Here is a 20,987-nt window from a genome sequence, read left to right on the forward strand (position 1 = left end):
GCTGTAAAAAATGACCACAAACTTAGTGGCTTAAAACATAAATTTATTTATTTATTTATTTATTTATTTTTAAAATTTATTTATTTTTGGCTGTGTTGGGTCTTCGTTTCTGTGCGAGGGCTTTCTCCAGTTGCGGCAAGCAGGGGCCACTCTTCATTGCAGTGCGCGGGCTTCTCACTATCGCGGCCTCTCTTGCTGCGGAGCACAGGCTCCAGAAGCGCAGGCTCAGTAGTTGTGGCTCACAGGCCTAGTTGCTCCGCGGCATGTGGGATCTTCCCAGACCAGGGCTCGAACCCGTGTCTCCTGCATTAGCAGGCAGACTCTTAACCACTGCGCCACCAGGGAAGCCCCATAAATTTATTATCCTACAGTTCTGGAAGTCAAAACTCCAAAATAGGACACAGTGGGCTAAAATCAAGGTGCCAGCAGGGCTGTGTTCCTTTCCGGAGGCTCTAGGGGAGAATCATTCCTGTCCTTTTCTAGCTTGTAGAGGCCACCTGCATTCCTTGGCTCATGGCCCCTTCCTCCTTCTTCAAAGTGCGTCCCTCCTCCAACCTCTGTTTCCATGGTCACTTCTCTTTCTCTCTCACTCTGACCCTCCTGCCTCCCTCTTATAAGGACCCTTGTGATGACATTGGACCCACCCAGGTAATCCAGGGTAACCTCCCCATCTCAAGGTCCTTAACCTAATCACATCTGCAAAGTCCCTTTGGCCATGAAAGCTAACATATTCACAGGTCCTGGGGATTAGAACATGGACTGATTTGGGGGGTCATTATTCTGCCTACCTCAGACTTTTTCTGCTCTTCAAAGTGCTTCCTAAAAGACAAAATAACCTTTTGTCTGGTGATGTTTGCCTCCTCTCTCTGCTCAATGCCGTCCATGAGATTCCCCCTCCAGGCCCCCAGGATGTTCTGGATTCGCTGCCTCTGTGATACGTGCCATATAAAGTTAGAATCACACTTCTTGATGTACTTCTGCAGGTTGTTAGTAGGTACCCCAGCAAATACATTTGGGAAAAGTGGAGCCAAACAAAACTAAATGGGTGTCTTTCCTGCAGGACTTATCAGAACCTTTACTATTCTAATGTGAAGTTTGAACCACCAAGAGACAGAGTGCTCATGCAATGACACTAAACTTCTCTGATCAAGGAATCTGGTTTCCATGGAGCCTCTCTTGGGATTAGAATTCCACAAAAGCTTGTTAGGAAATGTGATGTGATGGGGACACCACCTCGCCGGTGCAGGGTCTGCGGCTTTTGTTTAGCACAGTGCCTGAAGCCTAGGAGATGCTCAGTAAGTTCGTGCTGAGAATTGGCTCTGAATGGCCTGTGACTTCCATCAACCAGGCCTGAGACCCTCCCTTTAAAAGGCCAGTGCTGTCCCCCGCAAGGGCTCTGTGTTCTGTACAACTGATCAGAATCGATGATATGCCTGGGGTACCTGAAACTCAGTTATCTGCCCATCAGCAGAGCCAGGCAAAGCCAAACCACCCCCCGCCCCACAAGACATCCTGGAGTACGGTCACTGGCCCGGCCATAGACCTGCTGGCCTTGAGGCTGAGGCAGAGGAGGATTCAAAGCCATGTCCCCCCCTTGACCACAGGCCCATGGCCTCCAGGGAAAAGAGGACATTAGAATTTACCTAAGGAAGCCACTCACCCCCTTCCTGCCCCAAAGGACTCTGTGTCCAGCCAGGCGCCATGGGCAGGTTTTGAGCAAAGCAAGCTTTTCTTAGTATTGGTGGACATCTATGGGGGTCTCCCACCTGGGAGGGACCTCTGAGCCCCTGTGCCAGGCCACAAGGCTCTCTGAGGCCCCCGCTTGACACACTCTTTTAGCAACTTTCAAATATCCAATACAGTATGATCAACTATAGTCACCGTACTGTCCATGACATCCCCAGGACTTATGTATTTTCTAACTGGAAGTTTGTACCTTTTGACCACCTTCCCCCATTTCACTCACCTACCACCTCCTTCCTCTGACGACCACCGATCTGTTGTCTGTGTCTATGAGCTTGGTTTGGGGTGGGGAGAGTTAGATTCCACACGTAACTGAGATCACACAGTATTCGTCTTTCTCCGTCTGACCTATTTCACTCAGCATAATGCCCTCAAGGTCCATCCATGTTGTTGCAAGTGGCAGGATTTCCTTCTTTTTTAAGGCTGAATAATATTCCATTGTGTGTGTGTGTGTGTGTGTTTATATATATATACCATATTTTCTGTATCCATTCATCCATCAATGGACACTTGGGTTGTTTCATGTCTTGGCTGTTTTAAATAATGCTTGGAGACATTTTTGATTGTCACACTGAGGGGGTGCTTCTGGCATCTAGTGGGTAAGAGGGCAGGGGATGCTGCTAAACGCCTTACAATGCACAGGACTGCTCCCATCACAGAGAGTTCTCTGGCCCCAGATGTCAGAAGTGCCAAGGTGGAGAAATGCTGCTTTCAGGGAAGGCAGTGGGTTTGCCAGCTGGGTTGGTTCAGCTCAGATCAACAAGCACGAACTTGGCACCTGCCCTCCACCGGGCACCAGGAACTGAGCTTCAAGGTGCTCACAGCAGGTGGAAAGGAGGTGCCGATGACAGTGTGGGGAGAAAGCACCGAGGTGGGAAAGTACAGAGGGCTGTGAGAGCCTAGGCTCTGGCATTGGGAGGGAGGAGAAGTTAGCCAGGCAAGGAAAGGCAGGAAGGACATTCCCGGCAGAGGGAAGGGCATGGCCAAGTGCAGAGAACCAAGAAAGCACAGCGTGTGTAGGAAAGGTGAGAAGCATGTTTGCACATCCAAGAGAGATGCATGCAAAGATGGGGGCAGCAGGAGAGAAGCTGAAGGAGAGCCATGGGCTGGGCCATGGAGCCTGAGCTTCACTCTGTGCAGAGTGTAGAGGCCAGGGGGCCTTTCAGAATCAAGTGCACTGGTGAGATGGGTGCTGATGCTGCAGCGTGCAGAGGGGGTTATGGTCAGAGCTCCACAGGGCGCGAGAAGACTGGACCCAGGAGAGCAGTTATGGACTACTGGGATAGTTCAGGATAAGGTGTGAGAACCAAAGCAGCTTGGCACTTCCAAAGTTGGAAATAGAGTGAAGCTGACTGATGATTTTGCCCTGTCAGGTATTTAGTTGTTGCAGGTTGGCTTCTCCAGGAAACAGAGGCTGAGAAGGAGTTAGGAGTACAGACGTTTCCCTGGGGAGTAACAGCTGGGCAGGGAAAGGGCGCAGCAGGATTGAGCAGGGGGAGCGTCAGACCACAAGGCCACCTGGCAAGGTCTCTGCCAGCCCCGGAGGGAGCCCCGGAACAGCACTTGTGCATTACATGAGTCCCTGCTGGGCAAGGATGGCTGCGCCCTTGTACCACAGCCATGCTCAGTCGTGGGCTGGGACCGCTATGAGAATAGCATTTCCTGGGCTTCAAAGGTGAGATGGATGCCCATGAAGCTAAGAGCTGGAGGCTGTCAACTAACCAACCTCCTCACAGTCCAGAAGCCAAGTCCTTTCCTGAAGGGAGCCTGAGTGGCGCATCTTCATGTCTGCCAGGCCAGTCGCATGAGATACTCTTCGTCACCCATTCAGGGGAACCACAGAAGAAGGGGTGTGGGACAAGTAGAAGCAAACTTTTTATGAACACAAATACAACAGGAAAGTTAAATGGATGCTTTAAAAGAAGAAGGAGATCAGAAATTTTAAGAGGAAGAAGAGAGATTTTTGCTCCAGGAAACTCTAAAAGTTGAACACTGAATTTAGCTGAGAGCTTCCTGGCAGCCAAGGTGAAAAGGGAATTAAAAAAGTTCTAAAGTTCTCCTTATTTTATATGGAAAGCATGTATGTCAGGGAGGAGAGATAAATATTTTCTTGCCCTAATACTCTAGGACTACTTTGTCACATGAATGTTGCATTTTTGAACTTTGAGAAATACTATGGTTTAGTGCGTCCTGCAGAAACATTACTCATTCAGCTGTTTCTTCCACTTACCCTTAATAAATGCTAGGAAAAATATTAAATTACAGCTTACAAAAGAGACATTCTGAGACAGTTTTTAATATACTCCTGGAAATAATATACCAGAGCCTTCATGGGCTTGCTTCTTGGAGAATCTGGAGAAATTTAACAGCTTTTTTTTTTTTTCCTACCTAAGAAGAGCAATTTCACATGGCCTGTGACGCAGAGCAGTGTTTTTAGGGATGACGCCCACCGTGTCTGGAATGGAATGTCCACAGGAGCCGTCACCGTAGCCACCATCCCTGTAGGAGGATCAATATCTAAGTGCTGAATATTTAAATCCATGTTCTAAAAGCGTCTCCCCTGATCTGATTATTGTGATCTCAGGGGTCTAATCAGACAGCCCACATTTGGGCATATATCCATGGAGGTTTTCACAATTAAGGGCTTGGCAAAAAAAAAAAAAAATGACAGGTTCACTGAAGCTGGAAATTTGCAGTGTTCAGCCTGGGAAAGGCCTGAGTCACACGGGTGAGCTTGAATCCTGGGAAGGTTAGCTCTTTGAGAATATTCCAACCCAGGTTTCTGTGTTTCAGAGGGGCTTGTGGAAAGGACCCTGGAGGTCATTTAGTTCAATCCTCCTTCTGAAGATAGAATCGACCCCTGGGCATCCTGAGCAAGTGGCAATCTGACCTGTGTCTGAATGTCTCCTATGAGGATGAGCACACAGGGCCGGGCAAACAGGAGGTGCTCAGTTATATTCATGGAACCAGGGTTTAGCATGTGTTACATCACCCAATCATTACAGGAGCCATGTGAGGCATGGGGCACTGTCCATCTACCCAGTGGTAGAGACGGGATTTGAACCCTGGGCATGCTCAGCTTTGCTGTGGGGTCGATCAGGAGAGCCTGGTTCTCTCTTGGCTCTTCTCCTGGCCAACTCAGTGACCTTGGGCAAGTCATTGCATCTCTCAGGGCCTCTGTTTTCCAACGTTTAAACAAAGGCTTGGCACTCCATGGTTTCAAAGATCCCTGCCAGCTGCACCCCTGACAAGGAGTGTGCCTTGGATGGACCAACCATCCCTGTGGGACCCAGCATCCGACACAGCGGACATCCTAACCCCACTGAAATCTGTGCTTGTCCCTGTTGGCAGCCTTCCAGACATTCCTGGGCAAAGAGGACGTCTCCCGAGAGGTGGAGGAGGTCCTGGCGGAGAGCCGCGAGCAGAGGAACAGCCGCCTGGTGTCCGTGCTGGAGCTGCTCAGGAGTCCCTCCGTCCGCTGGCAGGTCATCACTGTGGTCATCACCATGGCCTGTTACCAGCTCTGTGGCCTCAATGCGGTGAGCGCTCCTGCACAAACGGAGGAAGCAGAGGGAGGCATGGGAGAGGGGCGGTTCAGGGCCTGGACGCCCAAGTTGCAACCCCAGCTCGGTGCCATTGGGCAACCACATAACCTGATCTTCAGTTTCCACATCTGTAAAATGGGATAACGTAATACTGAAAGGAATAATCCATGCAAGGTGTTCAATAAAGCAGCTAGCCCAGAATTACCCCTTAATAAAGGCTGCCTATCAGTATAATTACTTATCCTTAGAAATACTTAGAAGTCATATTTCTTAATAAAATGGGTATTAGGAAGTCATAAGTGAGCAACACTGAGATGATTTAAATAAAAGTACCCTTGGCTGGGCTGGCTTCAGTGCACAGCTTGGCCTGAGAAAACCTCAAGGCTTTAAAGAAAAAGTTTCTTGGGGCCTGAGTTGACGTGGGCAGGGGAACCAGAGGAGGGAGTCTTCCATGGGGTTCCCTAACCCTCTGATGGACAAAGCCGCCCCTTCTCTCTTGGGGGCTCCAGAAGGTAGAATTCAGGAATTTGAGGCCTAGGAGGCAGACTTAGGATTATTATTATTATTGTCCCTTCTGGAAAAGAGTGGGTTGCCTCCAGGGGTGGTGAGTTCCCCATTCATGAAAGTGTGCAAGCCAGCTGGCCAGCCACTTGGCAGGGATGCATAGAGGAGATTCTTGTACTGAAGCATCCAAACTACCTCTGAGGTCACTTAAATAGCTCAGGACAAGTGTGGCTAGGCCTAGAGGGAGGGAGAAGGGAACTTCTGAAGAGGTCTGGGTAAAATATCTGCCCTGTGTGTATGAGCCTGGCATACAAAAGTCAGCAGGGAGGGTGTTTGTGGGTATGTAGGGGAGGTGACCTGATAGGGAAGTAGTTCCTGTCTGAAGAGGGAAGATGACAGTACAGGAAGTTACAACCACAATGCTCGCCTCATTTCATCAACTCTTAATTCTTTTTTTGGAAACATTGGGATGAAATGAAATCATCTCCCTACTTATTTGTTTAACCTTGGTCTGGTCAGCAGAATGAGGGAGCACCTGGGTTAACAGCATGACCTTGGATTAGTCCTGTCATTTCCTCCTCTTTGTAAGACCAAGGTCATGCTAGACAGTCTCAAATGCACCCTGCCTGTTCTGAGAAAGCAGAGAGAGAATGTATCCACTCTTTAAAGTTAGCATGTGGAATCATAAAACCACATATGGAATCTGTATTTAACGAGGCATTTAGATTGAGAACCATGACATTTCTAAACAGAATTCTCTCCTCCGCTGGGACCTAATTTTCCAATTTGCATACCCTGTATAACTATAAATTCCCCTCGGGTGCATCTATAAGCCCCACTGCATAAGCATAGATGGAAAAAAATGTCTCTCCGCTCCCAGAGCCAGCAGTGCTGAGATCTCAGCCACTCTCCTCGCATTGACTGCGTTCCATCTCTTTTCTTATCGTTGTGAGAACATTTAGCATGAGACCTTCCCTCTTAACAAACGTCCAAGTGCACAACACAGTATTGTTAACTCTAGGCACCGTATTGCGCAGATCTCTAGAGTTTGTTCATCTTGCTTTACTGAAACCTTACACCTGTTGATTAGCAACACCGAGTTTTCCCTCTACCAGCCCCTGGCAACCGCAGTTCGACTCTCTGCTTCTATGAGTTTGACTATTTTAGATACCTCATATCAGTGGAATCGTGCAGTATTTGTCCTCTGTGACTGGCTTATTTCACTTAGCATAATGTCCTCCAGATTCAGCCACGGTGTCACAAAATGCAAGATTTCTTTCTTTTTTTAAGGCTGATTAATATTGCATTAAATGTATATACTACACTTTCTATATCCACCCATCCATCAACAAACATTAAGGTGATTTCCATATCTTGGCAATTGTGACTATTGCTGCATTGAACATAGGAGTGCTAATATCTCTTCAAGATCCTGCTTTCAACTCTTTGGGATAAAAACCCAAGAGTGGAGTTGCTGGATCATATGGTAACTCTGTTTTTAGTTTTTTGAGGAACCGCCATACTGTTTTCCATTGTGGCTGCACCAACTGACATTCCCACCAAGAGTGCACTAGACTAGGCTCCCAAGTTCTCCACGTCCTCACCAGCACTTGGTGGTGGTGGTGGTGGTGGTGGTAGTGGTGGTAGTAGTAGTAGTGGTAGTAGTAGTAGTAGTAGTAGTAGTAGTAGTAGTAGTAGTAGTAGTAGTAGTGGTAGTAGTAGTAGTGGTAGTAGTAGTAGTGGTAGTGGTAGTAGTAGTAGTGGTAGTGGTAGTAGTAGTGGTAGTAGTAGTAGTAGTAGTGGTAGTAGTAGTAGTAGTGGTAGTGGTAGTGGTGGTAGTAGTAGTAGTAGTAGTAGTAGTAGTAGTAGTAGTAGTGGTAGTGGTAGTAGTAGTAGTAGTAGTAGTAGTGGTAGTGGTAGTGGTAGTGGTAGTGGTAGTAGTAGTAGTAGTAGTAGTGGTAGTAGTAGTGGTAGTAGTAGTAGTAGTGGTAGTAGTGGTAGTAGTGGTAGTAGTGGTAGTGGTAGTAGTAGTGGTAGTAGTGGTAGTGGTAGTAGTAGTAGTAGTAGTAGTAGTAGTAGTAGTGGTAGTAGTAGTGGTAGTAGTAGTAGTAGTAGTAGTGGTAGTAGTAGTGGTAGTGGTAGTAGTAGTAGTAGTAGTAGTAGTAGTAGTAGTAGTAGCAGTAGCAGTAGTAGTAGTAGCAGCAGCAGCAGCAGCAGCAGCAGCAGCAGCAGCAGCAGCAGTAGCAGCAGCAGCCATCCTAACAGGCATGGGGTGATCTCTTGTTGCTTTGATTTGCATTTCTCTGGTGATGAATGATGTTGAGATTCTTTCCATTTGCCTGTTGGCTATTTGTATGTTTTCTTTGGAGAAATGTCTATTCAAGTCCTTTGCCCACTTGTTAAGAGGGTTTTTTAGAAGCTTTGGTGAGGGGGGATTTTGTTATTGTCATTTTGCTTTATTTTTATTTTTTTGCTATCAAAATGTAGGAGTTCCTTATATATTTTGGATATTAGCCCCTTATCGGGTATATATGGTTTGCTAGTATTTTCTCCCATTCTGTAGGTTGCCTTTGTGTGCTGTTGATGATTTCCTTTGCTGTGCAGAAGCTTTTTAGTTTGATGTAGTCCCACTTGTCTAATTTTGCTTTGGCTGTCATACTCAAAAAATCATTGCCAAGATCAATGTTATGAAGTTTTCCCCCTATGTTTTCTTCTAGAAGTTTTACAGTTCCAGGTCTTATGTTTAAGTCTTTAATCCATTTTGAGTGAAGATAAGGGTCCAATTTCATTCTTTTGTATGTGGATATCCAGTTTTTCCAACACCATTTGTCAAAAAGATTATCCTTTCCCCACTGAATATTCTCAGCACCCTTGTTGATCATTTGACTGTATATGCATAGGTTTATTTCTGGGTTCTCTCTTCTGTTTCATTAGTCTGTATGTCTGTCTTTATGCCAGTACCATACTGTCTTAATTACTGTGGCTTTATAACATATTTAGAAATAAGGAAGTGTGATGCCTCTAGTTCTGTTTTTTTCCTCAAGGTTGTTTTGGCTATTCATGGTCTTCTGTGGTTCCATATAAACTATAGGATTATTTTTTTCTATTTCTGTAAAATATGCCATTGGGATTTTGATAGGGATCGCATTGAATCTGTAGATTGCTTTGGGTAGTACGGACATTTTAACTAATATATATTAAATCTTCTGATACGTGAACATGGAAGATCTTTCCATTTATTTGTGTCTTCTTTCATTTCTCTCATCAGTGTTTTGTACTTTTCAATGTAAAAGTCTTTCACCTTCATAGTTAACTTCATTCTCAAGTATTTTATTATTTTTGATGTTGTTGAAAATGGGATTGTATTCTTAATTTCCTTTTTGGATAGTTCCTTGTTAGTGTATAGACATGCAACTAATTTTTGTATGTTGATTTTGTATCCTAAAACTTTACCAAATTTGTTTATTAGTTCTAACATTCTGTATGTGTATGTGTGTGGTATCTTAGGATTTTCTACATATAAGAACATGTCATTTGCAAACAGTGATACTTTACTTCTTCCTTTCTGACTTGGATGCATTTTCTTTCTTTTTCTTGCCTAATTTCTCTGGCTAGGACTTCCAGTACTATGTTGAATAAAAGTGGCAAGAGTGGGCATCCTTCTAAGACCTTCCTGACCTTAGAAGAAAAGCTTTCAGTTTTTCATCGTTGAGTATGATGGTAGCTGTGGGCTTATCATGTATGTGCCCTTTATTTTTTTGTTTTGTTTTGTTTTGAGGGGGGGTTGTTTGTTTTGGGTTTTTTTTTTTTTAACAAAAAGGGTATATTAAACCCAACTATATCAATAATTATATGAGATGTAAATGGGAAATAATACACCAAGTAAAAGAGATTATTGGCATGCATCTGAAAGGAAAACTCAAGTATATCCTATTTACAAGAGAAAAACATTTAAACATAAAGATACAATTTGAAAGTAAAAAATGGAGAAAAGATACACCATGCAAACAGTAAACATGAGAATTCTGGTGTGTCTAAAATAATATAAAACAACTATATGCCCTTTATTACATTGAGGTAATTTCCTTCTATTCTTAGTTTGTTGAGGATTATTTTTAATCTTTAAGTCAGGAGTAATACTTCCGGCTTGGCATGGAACCTGACATGGCCTAGAGTAAAGAGCTCTGGGCCAAGATCCAGAGCCTGGCTTTCTGTCTCACTGTGACCACAAACCTGCAGTTTTAAGCCAGGCCAGTTGCTTTCCCTTGCCCAGCCTCTGTCTGCTCAGCTGTAATAATAATCAAGCACACACTTACTTAGCACTTAATATGAGCCAAGAGCTGTCTCCATGGCAGCCCTGTGAGCTAGGCATGACTGTTAGGCACAGAGACATTGAGATAGTTTCCCTAGGTCACACAGCTAGGAATGGTGGAAAGGGGATTTGAGCCCCAGCCATTTGGCTACAAGGTCTGGGTGCTTAAGCCTCGAGCAGGAAGGATCCCCAAGGCCCCCTCAGAGCATCCCCATATGTGTCACTAGGCTGTGTCCCCAGGTCATCCCTAGGAAGCCAAGGGGACAAGTCTTACTTCCGTCTTACATACAAAAGGATAAACACTGGTTAGCAGCAAATCCCAGCCTCAGAGCCCAGCTGTCCTGTGCTTCAGTCCAATCTCTCTCCCTGCACCTGCTACCTTTTAATCCAAATAATTCATGACACCAAGGAAGAGAGCTATCTAACACAGATGAAAAACTTTAAATGCCCTTTAAGACTTGCTCTGTCCCCTTAGTTTTACCAGAAATTATTTGGGGGTGGGAGGACATGGTCCATACATTAAGACAGTTGTAAATACTGCTGGACATCTCCATTCATCACTTTATTCTGGCTCCAAAGGTCCTTCAGGGTAGGTGGCACCGTCCCCATTTTCTAGATGAAGAAACTGAGGCTTACAGAGGGTCAAGGACTTGCTCAAGGTCACAGTGGGTGATGCCTGTGCTGTCAAACTCACATGTCCTGGCACCAGGGGCCCTGCCAGTTTGGCCAGCCCATCTCTAAGACCTTATACCTAGCACTAAACCAGCCTTTCTCAGCCTCAGCACTATGCACATCTGGGGCTGGAAAATTCATTGCCACGAGGACTGCCCTGTATACTGTAGGATGTTTTGCAGCTTACCCAGCCTCTACCCACTAGATGACAGCAGATATAACAATAAAAAATTTCTCCAGACGTTGCCCAACATCTGCTGGGGACAAAATTGCCCCCAGCTGAGAACCACTGTCTTAAACAAGCATTACGTATTGTTCAGTACTTTTTAGCTAAAGAGTCAATGAATGGTTTCACATACTAGAAAATCAAGTGAAAGTTGAATTTAACATTTAGTTATTACTAAATTCCTTTTCAGTGTCATATTGGGGTTTTTCCCCTCCTTCTCACAATAACTTTCAAGTTCTTTTCTCTAAAATTAGACTTGTCACTTAAAATTACTTATTTTATGCAGCTGCCTTCCTCCTGAGCAATTTGTCATTTGCACAAAAAACAGGCTTTTGTGCAAATATTTAGTCTCTCTGACACTGCTCCCCTCTCCGCAACCATCCTTGAGGATGGAGGCCCTTCCCACGGTGCCTGTGTCTCCAGCAGCCCTTGGCATATGGGAGGCAGCTGAGTGTTCAGGAAGGCAAAGAGTATGGGGTGAGAAGAACAAGGGCAAGGAGGGCACTGTTTCTACCAAGTCCTTGGGTTGATGAAAATTGGACCAACTGCCAAACCTGGTGCAAGGAAGCCATAGTTTTCTTGAACCTTCTGGAATCTTCTAGAAGGTCAAGGATGATGATGATGGTACTCTTATCTACCTTGGGTTGCCCTTCCTTCTTCTGTATTCCTCTCTTCTTGAACAGAGGAGGCCAATCATACCAACTTCTCCAGACTTCAGTTTCCTTTTATGGAAAATGGAGATGATATACTCATTTTTTTTCAGAGTTGCCCTGAGGATTATATGAAATTGTGTACGTGGACTATCTCTGATGGTAACTGCTGAGCTTCTGTTAGGTCTTCCTTCCTCCTGGCTGGTATCAGCAAAACTTTTTCTAGCATTGTTTACTTCTCTCTCGATGTCACACATTTTCAAACTTTACTGCTTCCGATACGCACTGTGGCTGGGAAGCAAGACACCCAAGCTTGTTAGAAATAAATGTAAAACAAGAGTGGAGTGGCTCAGAGTGCAAGCTGGAAATAAGCCATATGGGCCTGGTGACATCTGTTCTAGATGCTCAGAGGCCTTTTACTGCCACCATATTTGTCCACTTGGTGGGGGCCCAAGCATCACAGGGCTCCCAGGGAGCTGGTGTACCCCTCGAACTCTTTACCTGTGTGACTGTTGTGTAACACTTCCCTCCCCTGCTAGACTAGATCTGGGAGGGCAAGGATGGGCATGTAACACCCGTGCCTAGCAGAGCACCAGACGTCCCACACCCCTGATAAACAGTCAAATGGAAGGGAGACAAGGCTGGGAGAACGGAGGGAGGGCAGGAGACAGGAAAGCCTGAGATAGGTTTGTAGCACAGCATGGCCCCTTCCTCCTCTGCTGGCCGGGACCCACGTGAAGGTCCATCTCATTTGTCTAGGCATCGTTAGGAATTCTGAGGCCCAAATCATGCTCTGCACGAAACTTCTAATCACAAGTTCAGAAGCGTTAGAAACAGCTTTCATTTTGAAGTTTCTTCCTAATAACTTTCTAACTCAGAAGAATGAAATGTTCTGTTACCCTAATAACTGAGACCATCTCACAGGAAGAACTTGCTCTGTTCCCATGGATGAAGAGAATGCTAAATGCGGACCCTCCGTGTGGCCGCCCTAGCATGTGGTCCAGAGCGGAAGTTCTAGGTCAACTGTGTGTGTTCAACTCCCAGCATTGAACTTGCAAGTTAGGGGACGAGTTGCCATAATTGCCCAGTGCCTGTTTCCCCAGCTGTAAAGTGGGGAAACTAAAGCCCAGATGAAGGTCGTGAAGACAGATGAAAGGATGTGTACAAAGCCCCAGCACAGGGCCAGCCGCATAGGTGGTGCTAGATAATTTTAGTTATTATCTTGTTTTAAGAGCCCTGCCATGAGACCACCGGATGGTGGGTTCCAGCCCACTTCCTCTGACCTCTCGGCTGTGTAACCCTGGGTACTACTTAACCCCTTGACCTCAATCACTGAGTTGTAAAATGGGGACATAACTCAAAGGAGACAAGAAAGGTGGCAGCAGTTAGCTAAAGGCTGGGTAGGGTGAGGTTATATTTTTATGTAAGAGGAGGAGAAAACCTAGGTAACCCAGCACTCTTAGAAAAGCTTTTAAAAGCTAAGATTTTCTGACCCCTCGTAACATTTGAGTCCTGACTTTGTATCTTTCTGGATTTCCATGAAGAAAAAGAGTGAGGGGCAGGGAAGGGAGCCGCCCTTCACTGAGCACAGAGAGTCGGGCGCTCCGGATGCCTCATCCAACCTAATTCTCACACCACTTGAAGGATCTGAGCAGGGCCGGGAGGTTGAGACCCTGTCCGCGTTCTCACCGCCGGGAGTTGTTGCTGGGAGTCAAACCCATCAGGTCCACTCACAGCCTCCCCTATTTCCAAAGCTCACAGAGAGGGGACTTCAGATTTTAATTTGCCCTGACCCTGGCATTTGGTAGTGTTGGGGGCTGTTACAAGCCTGCTCGCCCTGGAGAAGGCCTGGAGTGGATTGTAGGTCCTGTTTTCCCGAGTGAGGTAGGCCACTGCAGCTGGGCCTCAGCTGCTCCCACCCAGAGAGGCGGAGAGAGCCAGCCCTTTCCTCTACCTCCATTATCAGGTTGAAGCAAGGCCTGATGAGAGTGAGGGATGACATTGGCTTGGGGCTTTGGATGAAGCAGTGCTGCCGAGGAATAGGGTCTGGGCTTTCGGGAGTTATCAGAAGAGCGAAGCTCCTCCCTCGGTGGTGGTCTTGCTTTTCTGTGCAGCAGACTCCTTTCCCATGATGCACTCTGTTCCCTCCCAGCCTGTTGTTATCCTTTCCCATGATGCACTGTGTTCCCTCCCAGCCTGTTGTTATCCTTTCCCATGATGCACTCTGTTCCCTCTCACCTCTCAGATTGACTCCACCTGATTTAATACCCACCTCCTTCCATCTCAGGAGGGAATTCAGATAGCCTCTCACCCAGAGGCAGCAGAGGGCAGCAGAAAGGCTGACATCCCAGCTCTGCCACTCATAGCTGTGTAGCCCTCCCCTGGCTGAGCCTCAGTTTCCTCATCTGTTAAATGCGGACAAGATATCTACCCCACTGGTTATGGGGAGGATAAAATTAGGTCATATAGGTGATAGGTTTGGGGATACAATATATAAACCCCTTCCTTCCCCTCTGAAATTCAGAACAGATTAGAGAGATTGGCACAGGAATCAGATAGATGAGATCAAAATGTCAGCTCTATTCCAAGTGAAACTAGATTAGAGGGTGTGACTTCAGAAGCTGGGGTTAATTGTGCGTTCCCGGATTTAAGGCTCCAACCCAGTCTCAACAGAAGGAAGCAACCCCAGGCCCACTCCCACAGGGCACCTCCCTCCCTCCCAGCATAGAGCAGAGGGAGTGCAAGCTTCCTACGGAGGCAGGTGCACAGAGAGCCCAGCACAAGCCGGCAGGCAAGTTTCCTCTTTCCAAGGGTACCTGCCTGCCTTATCCTGAACCCTTATGCGGTTCCTCATTTCTTGGGCTGAGAGAGAGGCCTGTTACCCGAATGGGAGAAGGAAATGAAGGGAAAGGAGGTCCTGGCAGACAGTAGGCCCAACATAGGCACGGTTTCTGGGACATAGTGTTTAATAAAAGATCCCCCCTGTCTTCTATACTTCAAAGTAGATGCTGTGCATCACCATTGGTTTGTGGAGACCACCTCTGTGTTTACAACTCTCTCTCTCTCCCTGACCTCTGCTTTCATCCTCTGGTCTTCTCTCTCTGACCTCTGACCTCCCACCCTTTTCCCATATATACAGACCCTTGCCATTACATTTGCAGCTCACCTGGATAATCCAGGGTAGCCTCCCCCCCTCAAGCCCCTTCACGTAACCACATCTTCAGGCCTTTCGCCATGTAATGTAACATATTCACAGGTTCCTGGGATTGGGATGTGGACGCCGTCTGGGGGAACCACCGTTCTGCTGACCAGTCTTGCAAGCGTGTGTTAAGCGCATACTCTGTGCCAGGAGCACCCTGTTCTGGGCAAAGGTCATCAGGTGTTTTGTTGCTCCTGATGTTTAGCCAGGGAGATAGGTTAGATGCACCTCTCAGTTGATGGCTGGCTACAGTCAAGGCCATGGATGTATATAGGAGTCAGGGAGTAACAGGCTAGAAGAGAATCTCAAGTCAGTAAGCTGGGCTCAGAGCCCAGCCCAGCCCGTGCAGGCAGGAAGCAAACAGGCCTGGCTCTCTGTCCTGTTCTTGCCTTGTCAGCTGTGTGTGGTCTCGCTGATCTTCAGGCACGGTCCCCTTCACACACGGTTGAGAGATGAAAATAATTTGCATATAATTTGCATGTTACACTTTGTCTCTAGAACACATGTCATGAGTCAAGCATGAGGGCTTTAGGGCATTAGAGGCAGGGAGTCAAGGAGGCCCAAATCCTCCCCTTGTGCCCCCCTCCCACTCCGCCCCTGCAAAGTCCCCCGAAGGTCCATCCCACAGGGAGGAGGCTAGGCTGAGGCAGATGCAGAGGTGCTTCTGCCCCAGGCATGCACACAACTGTCCCATGTTCTCCTTTACCACGGAGCAGTCACATCTCCATAGAGAGATGGAAGTCTTCCAAAATGATACCCAGTATTTGTTATGCACCAGTTAGAGAAAAGATGCTTTACTTCATCATTTAAAAAACTTTCACAACAAACTTGAAAGACAGAGTATGATTACCTTCTTTCAGAGAACGGAGATTTCGAGACGTGAAATCATTTGCCTCCAGACCCACAGGTCACAGAAGCAGTGCTGGGGTTGAAATCCCGGCTTGTGGGCCTCTCAGAACTGCTGCTCCTTCCTCTCCACCATGTGCCTCAGTGGCTGAAGTCTGCCAGGCCACCAAGAAAAGCACAGCTGTGTCGGGATGAGGTCAACACAAATCGTAGTCCACGGGAGGGTCCTCCGGGGGACACGCTCCAAACTGCCCGGCGCCTCCGTGTTGGTCGACGCCCTCAGACCAAATAAAACGCAGTGGGAGCAGATGCAGAGAGTTACCTTCCTGCTCTGTAAGGTGATGCAGAGAGAGGGAGATGGCTTCGTGGAGCCAGCAAAATGAGGCCGACAGCTTGTGTGATGTACAGGCCTTCCCCATGGCGACAGGACCAGCCCAGCAGGTCCTCCCTGCAGGCCCTGGATGGGGAGAGGGTCCAAAGGGCCGATTTCTGCCTGTCGTTGCAGGAATGCATTTAAGTATAAGATGACTGGAGGGCCACTTATAACTGTCCCCGTGAGCCCATAATGTTATGCACCGTGAGTCTCTTCACTAACATTTAAACCTGTCAGGGACACTCCTGGCAGTGTTACCACAAGGGAGAATTGGAAGCAGGGAAGGAAGGGGGTTGGAAGGGGTGTGAGAAGCCAAGAAGGAGCACCACGCAGGAGGCCGGAACATAGCTTCCACGGAGAGCACATATCACATGGGATCAGAGGCTGGAAGCTTCTGGAACATGAGCAGGTCGGGGTGTGGGGTTCAGAGCTGAGGCTGAGAATGATCCAAATGTCAGATCCACCTTTGCAGCAGGGCAGCTGGGGGTGGAAAGGGCCCAGAGAGATCGCTGACTGTTGAAAATCCATGAATTTGGGCGAAGATTAAGAAAGGCAGCTAAACTCTTCTGATCCAACCCTGAAGGTGTGCTGGGGAATCAGTTACCTTCAAAAGGAGAAGAGATCATATAAATAAATCCAGTGGAGACTAAGGCTTTTTGGAATTATTTTAGCTTCTGTCAGAGCCCGAAGAGCTTTAGGAATTAATGAATTTATCATGAGCTACTTCTGTACTCTACGGACATGACAGCAAAGATAGAGTCTAAAATTCTAATTTATCAGCTCATTCAAATGAGAGGCAGACACGAGCAGGAGAGTCTTTGTTTTACGTGAATATTTTTTTAAATAATATTTTATTTTTTTTATATTTGGCTGTGTTACGTCTTCGCTGCTGCAAGCCGTTGCTGCACACAGGCTTTCTCTAGTTGCGGCGAGCGGGGACTACTATTCATTGTGGTGCGCAGGCTTATTGCGGTGGCTTCTCTTGTTGCGGAGCACGGGCTGTAGGCGCGCGGGCTTCAGTAATTGCGGCACACAGGCTCAGTAGTTGTGGCTTGCAGGCGCTAGAGCGCAGGCTCGGTAGTTGTTTGGCCCGGGCTTAGTTGCTCCGCAGCATGTGGGATCTTCCCGGACCAGGACTCAGACCCGTGTCCCCTGCATTGGCAGGCGGATTCTTAACCACTGCGCCACCAGGGAAGTCCCTGTTTTACGTGAGTATTAAAACCAGTTTTTGCCACCAAGTGCATCAATGCCCACAAGCTCAGAAAAATTCATGCAGTAGTTTTTACTGGAGTCTCTGGGTGTGCCTATAACTTTATGAAGAATTACTGATTTACTAAAAAATAAACTTTTGAATTTAAAAAAATGCAAAGTGAGAGCTGTGAGTTCAGCTTTATTGGGGGCTTACTGAGGACTATAGCCCAAGAAACAGCCTCTCAGATAGCTCTGAGGAACTGCTCCAAAGAGGTAGCGGGGGAGATCAGTATATATATGATTTTGGTGAAGGGGGTACATGCAATCAAGCACACATCTCAGTAGAAGGTCGCTGCTAGTCGCAAGGAGCATATGTCTCGTCAATGATTTTAGTGCCTTTCTAAGTATGAGAAAATGCAAGAAGTTGAGTTCATAAAATTTTCTCTCAAAAACATCTATCTGAAAGCCTGTTCTGCCAGTTTTCCCAGAGCACGGAGTGTCTCATTCTTGACCTCCACCCTGAACTGCTTTCAGGGTGTGCTGAAGGTCAGCGACTGCAGTGGCTAATGACCTAATCCTTGTAGAGCTGGATAGCGAGTGACATTCTTTAGTTGGCAAAACCATCTGTAGATATGAGTAGGTCCTAAATTATAACTTCTCCCCCGATGTGTGAAAGTTTTTTTTCCAACCAATGCTGGTAAAAAGACAAATCTGTAGAAACAAGACCTTTCTCCAGAAACAAAGAACCAAATGCAGAGAGCACACCCAGCTACAGTCGACCCTGACAAGTTATAAGCAACAAGCCCTAATGTTTCTGCTTAACGATGATCAGTTTATAAATGTTCTCAAAGCCCTTCAAGGCAGCACGTTTTCTTGTCAGATTTCATGTATCAAGACTGCATGGTTTTCTATCATTCAGCAAACTCTTGCTTTTCAAGGAAATGGCTGGGATTGGGAGGACACAAACGATTTATGTTCAGCCTATTGATCCAAAACTTTAGATCAATGAATAGTGACTTACCCAGTTCCTGACATCTCCCAGGAAGGGCGTGGTTATCCTCTTTTGACCAAGGAGGAGAAGGAATCTCAGCAGGGCAGAGGGAATTGCCTGAGGTCACACAGGTAGTTCAAGATGCAGCCAGGTCTCCAAACTCCAAATCAGTGATTGTCTGATGCCCTGTGAGTATCTGTTAGGGTTAGGTTTGGCCTCATGTGGCAGAAACCTCAACAGTGATCTAAATAACATAGGTCTTCTCTCTCACATGAAGGAAATTGGGAGGGCTGATACAGCAGACCCAGGACCACACACGGTGGTTTGCAGAGGGCAGTCCTTATTTATGCCTGTTATCCTGCAATCATTATTAACACACTCCAAAATGCCCAGGTTTGAATCACGCTAGTGAGTATGGACACAGTCTCCTTCTTCTTCTTTTTTTTTTTTTTAACATCTTTATTGGGGTATAATTGCTTTACAATGGTGTGTTAGTCTCTGCTGTATAACAAAGTGAATCAGCTATACATACACATATATCCCCATATCTCCTCCCTCTTGCATCTCCCTCCCACCCTCCCTATCCCACCACTCTAGGTGGAGACAAAGCACCAAGCTGATCTCCCTGTGCTATGCGGCTGCTTCCCACTAGCTATCTGTTTTACATTTGGTAGTGTGTTTATATGTCCGTGCCACTCTCTCACTTCGTCCCAGCTTACCCTTCCTCCTCCCCGTGTCCTCATGTCCATTCTCTATGTCTGTGTCTTTATTCCTGTCCTGACCCTAGGTTCATCAGAACTTATTTTTTTTGTTTTCTGAATTCCATATATATGTATTAGCATACAGTATTTGTTTTTCTCTTTCTGACTTACTTCACTCTGTATGACAGACTCTAGGTCCATCCACCTCACTACAAATAACTCAATTTTATTTCCTTTTATGGCTGAGTAATATTCCATTGTATATGTGCCACATCTTCTTTATCCATTCATCTGTCGATGGACACTTACATTGCTTAGATGTCCTGGCTATTGTAAATAGAGCTGCAATGAACATTGTGGTACATGACTCTTTTTGAATTATGGTTTCCTCAGGGTATATGCCCAGTAGTGGGATTGCTGGGTCATATGGTAGTTCTATTTTCAGTTTTTTAAGGAAGCTCCATACTGTTCTCCATAGTGACTGTATCAATTTACATTCCCACCAACAGTGCAAGAGGATTCCCTTTTCTCCACATGCTCTCCAGCATTTATTCTTTGTAGATTTTTTGATAATGGCCATTCTGACCAGTGTGAGGTGATACCTCATTGTAGTTTTGATTTGCATTTCTCTAATGATTAGTGATGTTGAGCATCCTTTCATGTGTTTGCTGGCAATCTGTATACCTTCTTTGGAGAAATGTCTGTTTAGGTCTTCTGCCCATTTTTGGATTGGGTTGTTTGTTTTTTTGATATTGAGCTGCATGAGCTGCTTGTATATTTTGGAGATTAATCCTTTGTCAGTTGCTTCATTTGCAAATATTTTTTCCCATTCTGAGGGTTGTCTTTTCATCTTGTTTATGGTTTTCTTTGCTGTGCAAAAGCTTTGACGTTTCATTAGGTCCCATTTGTTTATTTTTGGTTTTATTTCCATTTCTCTAGGAAGTGGGTCAAAAAGGATCTTGCTGTGATTTATGTCATGGAGTGTTCTGCCTATGTTTTCCTCTAAGAGTTTGATAGTGTCTGGCCTTACATTTAGATCTTTAATCCATTTTGAGTTTATTTTTGTGTATGGTGTTAGGGAGTGTCCTAAATTTCATTCTTTTACATGTAGCTGTCCAGTTTTCCCAGCACCACTTATTGAAGAGACTGTCTTTTCTCCATTGTATATTCTTGCCTCCTTTGTCACAGATAAGGTGACCATATGTGCGTGGGCTTATCTCTGGGCTTTCTATCCTGTTCCATTGATCTATATGTCTGTTTTTGTGCCAGTACCATACTGTCTTGATTACTGTAGCTTTGTAGTATACTCTGAAGTCAGGGAGCCTGATTCCTCCAGGTCCATTTTTCTTTCTCAAGGTTGCTTTTGCTACTCAGGGTCTTTTGTGTTTCCATACAAATTGTGAAATTTTTTTGTTCTAGTTCTGTGAAAAATGCCATTGGTAGTTTGATAGGGATTGCATTGAATCTATAGATTGCTTTGGGTAGTGTAGTCATTTTCACAATGTTGACTCTTCCAATCCAAGAACGTGGTATATCTATCCAACTGTTTGTACCATCTTTAACTTCTTTCATCAGTGTCTTATAGTTTTCTGCATACAGGTCTTTTGTCTCCTTAGGTAGGTTTATTCCTAGGTATTTTATTCTTTTTGTTGCAATGGTAAATGGGAGTGTTTCCTTAATTTCTTTTTTGTATTTTTCATCATTAGTGTATAGGAATGCAAGAGATTTCACACAGTCTCCTTCTAACTTCCTGCTCTAGCATCTCAGCTGGGGCTTTCATACCATAAGGGTTCTATGTATAGTTATGCAGCTTGTGAGTTGCAGAACTCTCAGGAGCTTCATTCATATTGTACCCATTATAGATTTATTATGACAGTTTCCAGTGGATGACAGTAAAATGTCTTGTGGATCAGGGAACGTATCTAATTCTCACAAAGTTACCATGGGGGCTAAAAGCAGTGCTGTCCTGAGGTCACCTAGTGTCCCAAGAGGGCTGCTGAAGCTCCAGCCATCACATTCACCATCCTGACAGCA

The 20,987-nt window shown here is 45.8% G+C and overlaps 2 protein-coding genes across 7 annotated transcripts in view; both read left to right on the top strand.

Moving 5' to 3' along the window:
• The window catches only part of LOC309660903 (solute carrier family 2, facilitated glucose transporter member 9-like), a 122,622-nt gene that overhangs the window by 27,844 nt on the left and 73,791 nt on the right, over positions 1-20,987 (top strand). For all 6 annotated transcript variants that reach the window (XM_082462023.1, XM_082462028.1, XM_082462025.1 and 3 more), the window contains one exon: positions 5,095-5,282. In XM_082462023.1, the coding sequence (XP_082318149.1) occupies positions 5,095-5,282 (188 nt within the window). The remainder of the gene's footprint in view (positions 1-5,094; positions 5,283-20,987) is intronic.
• On the top strand, positions 5,322-8,109 carry LOC309661466 (uncharacterized protein; the record flags this gene model as incomplete). The annotated part of the gene is made up of 2 exons (XM_082463166.1): positions 5,322-5,373; positions 7,400-8,109. 2 exons carry the CDS (start codon positions 5,322-5,324, stop codon positions 8,107-8,109), a joined length of 762 nt encoding a protein of 253 aa, XP_082319292.1.

Source organism: Balaenoptera physalus (genome assembly GCF_965194825.1).
Source record: "Balaenoptera physalus genome assembly, chromosome: 5".
NCBI classification, from domain to species: domain Eukaryota; kingdom Metazoa; phylum Chordata; class Mammalia; order Artiodactyla; family Balaenopteridae; genus Balaenoptera; species Balaenoptera physalus.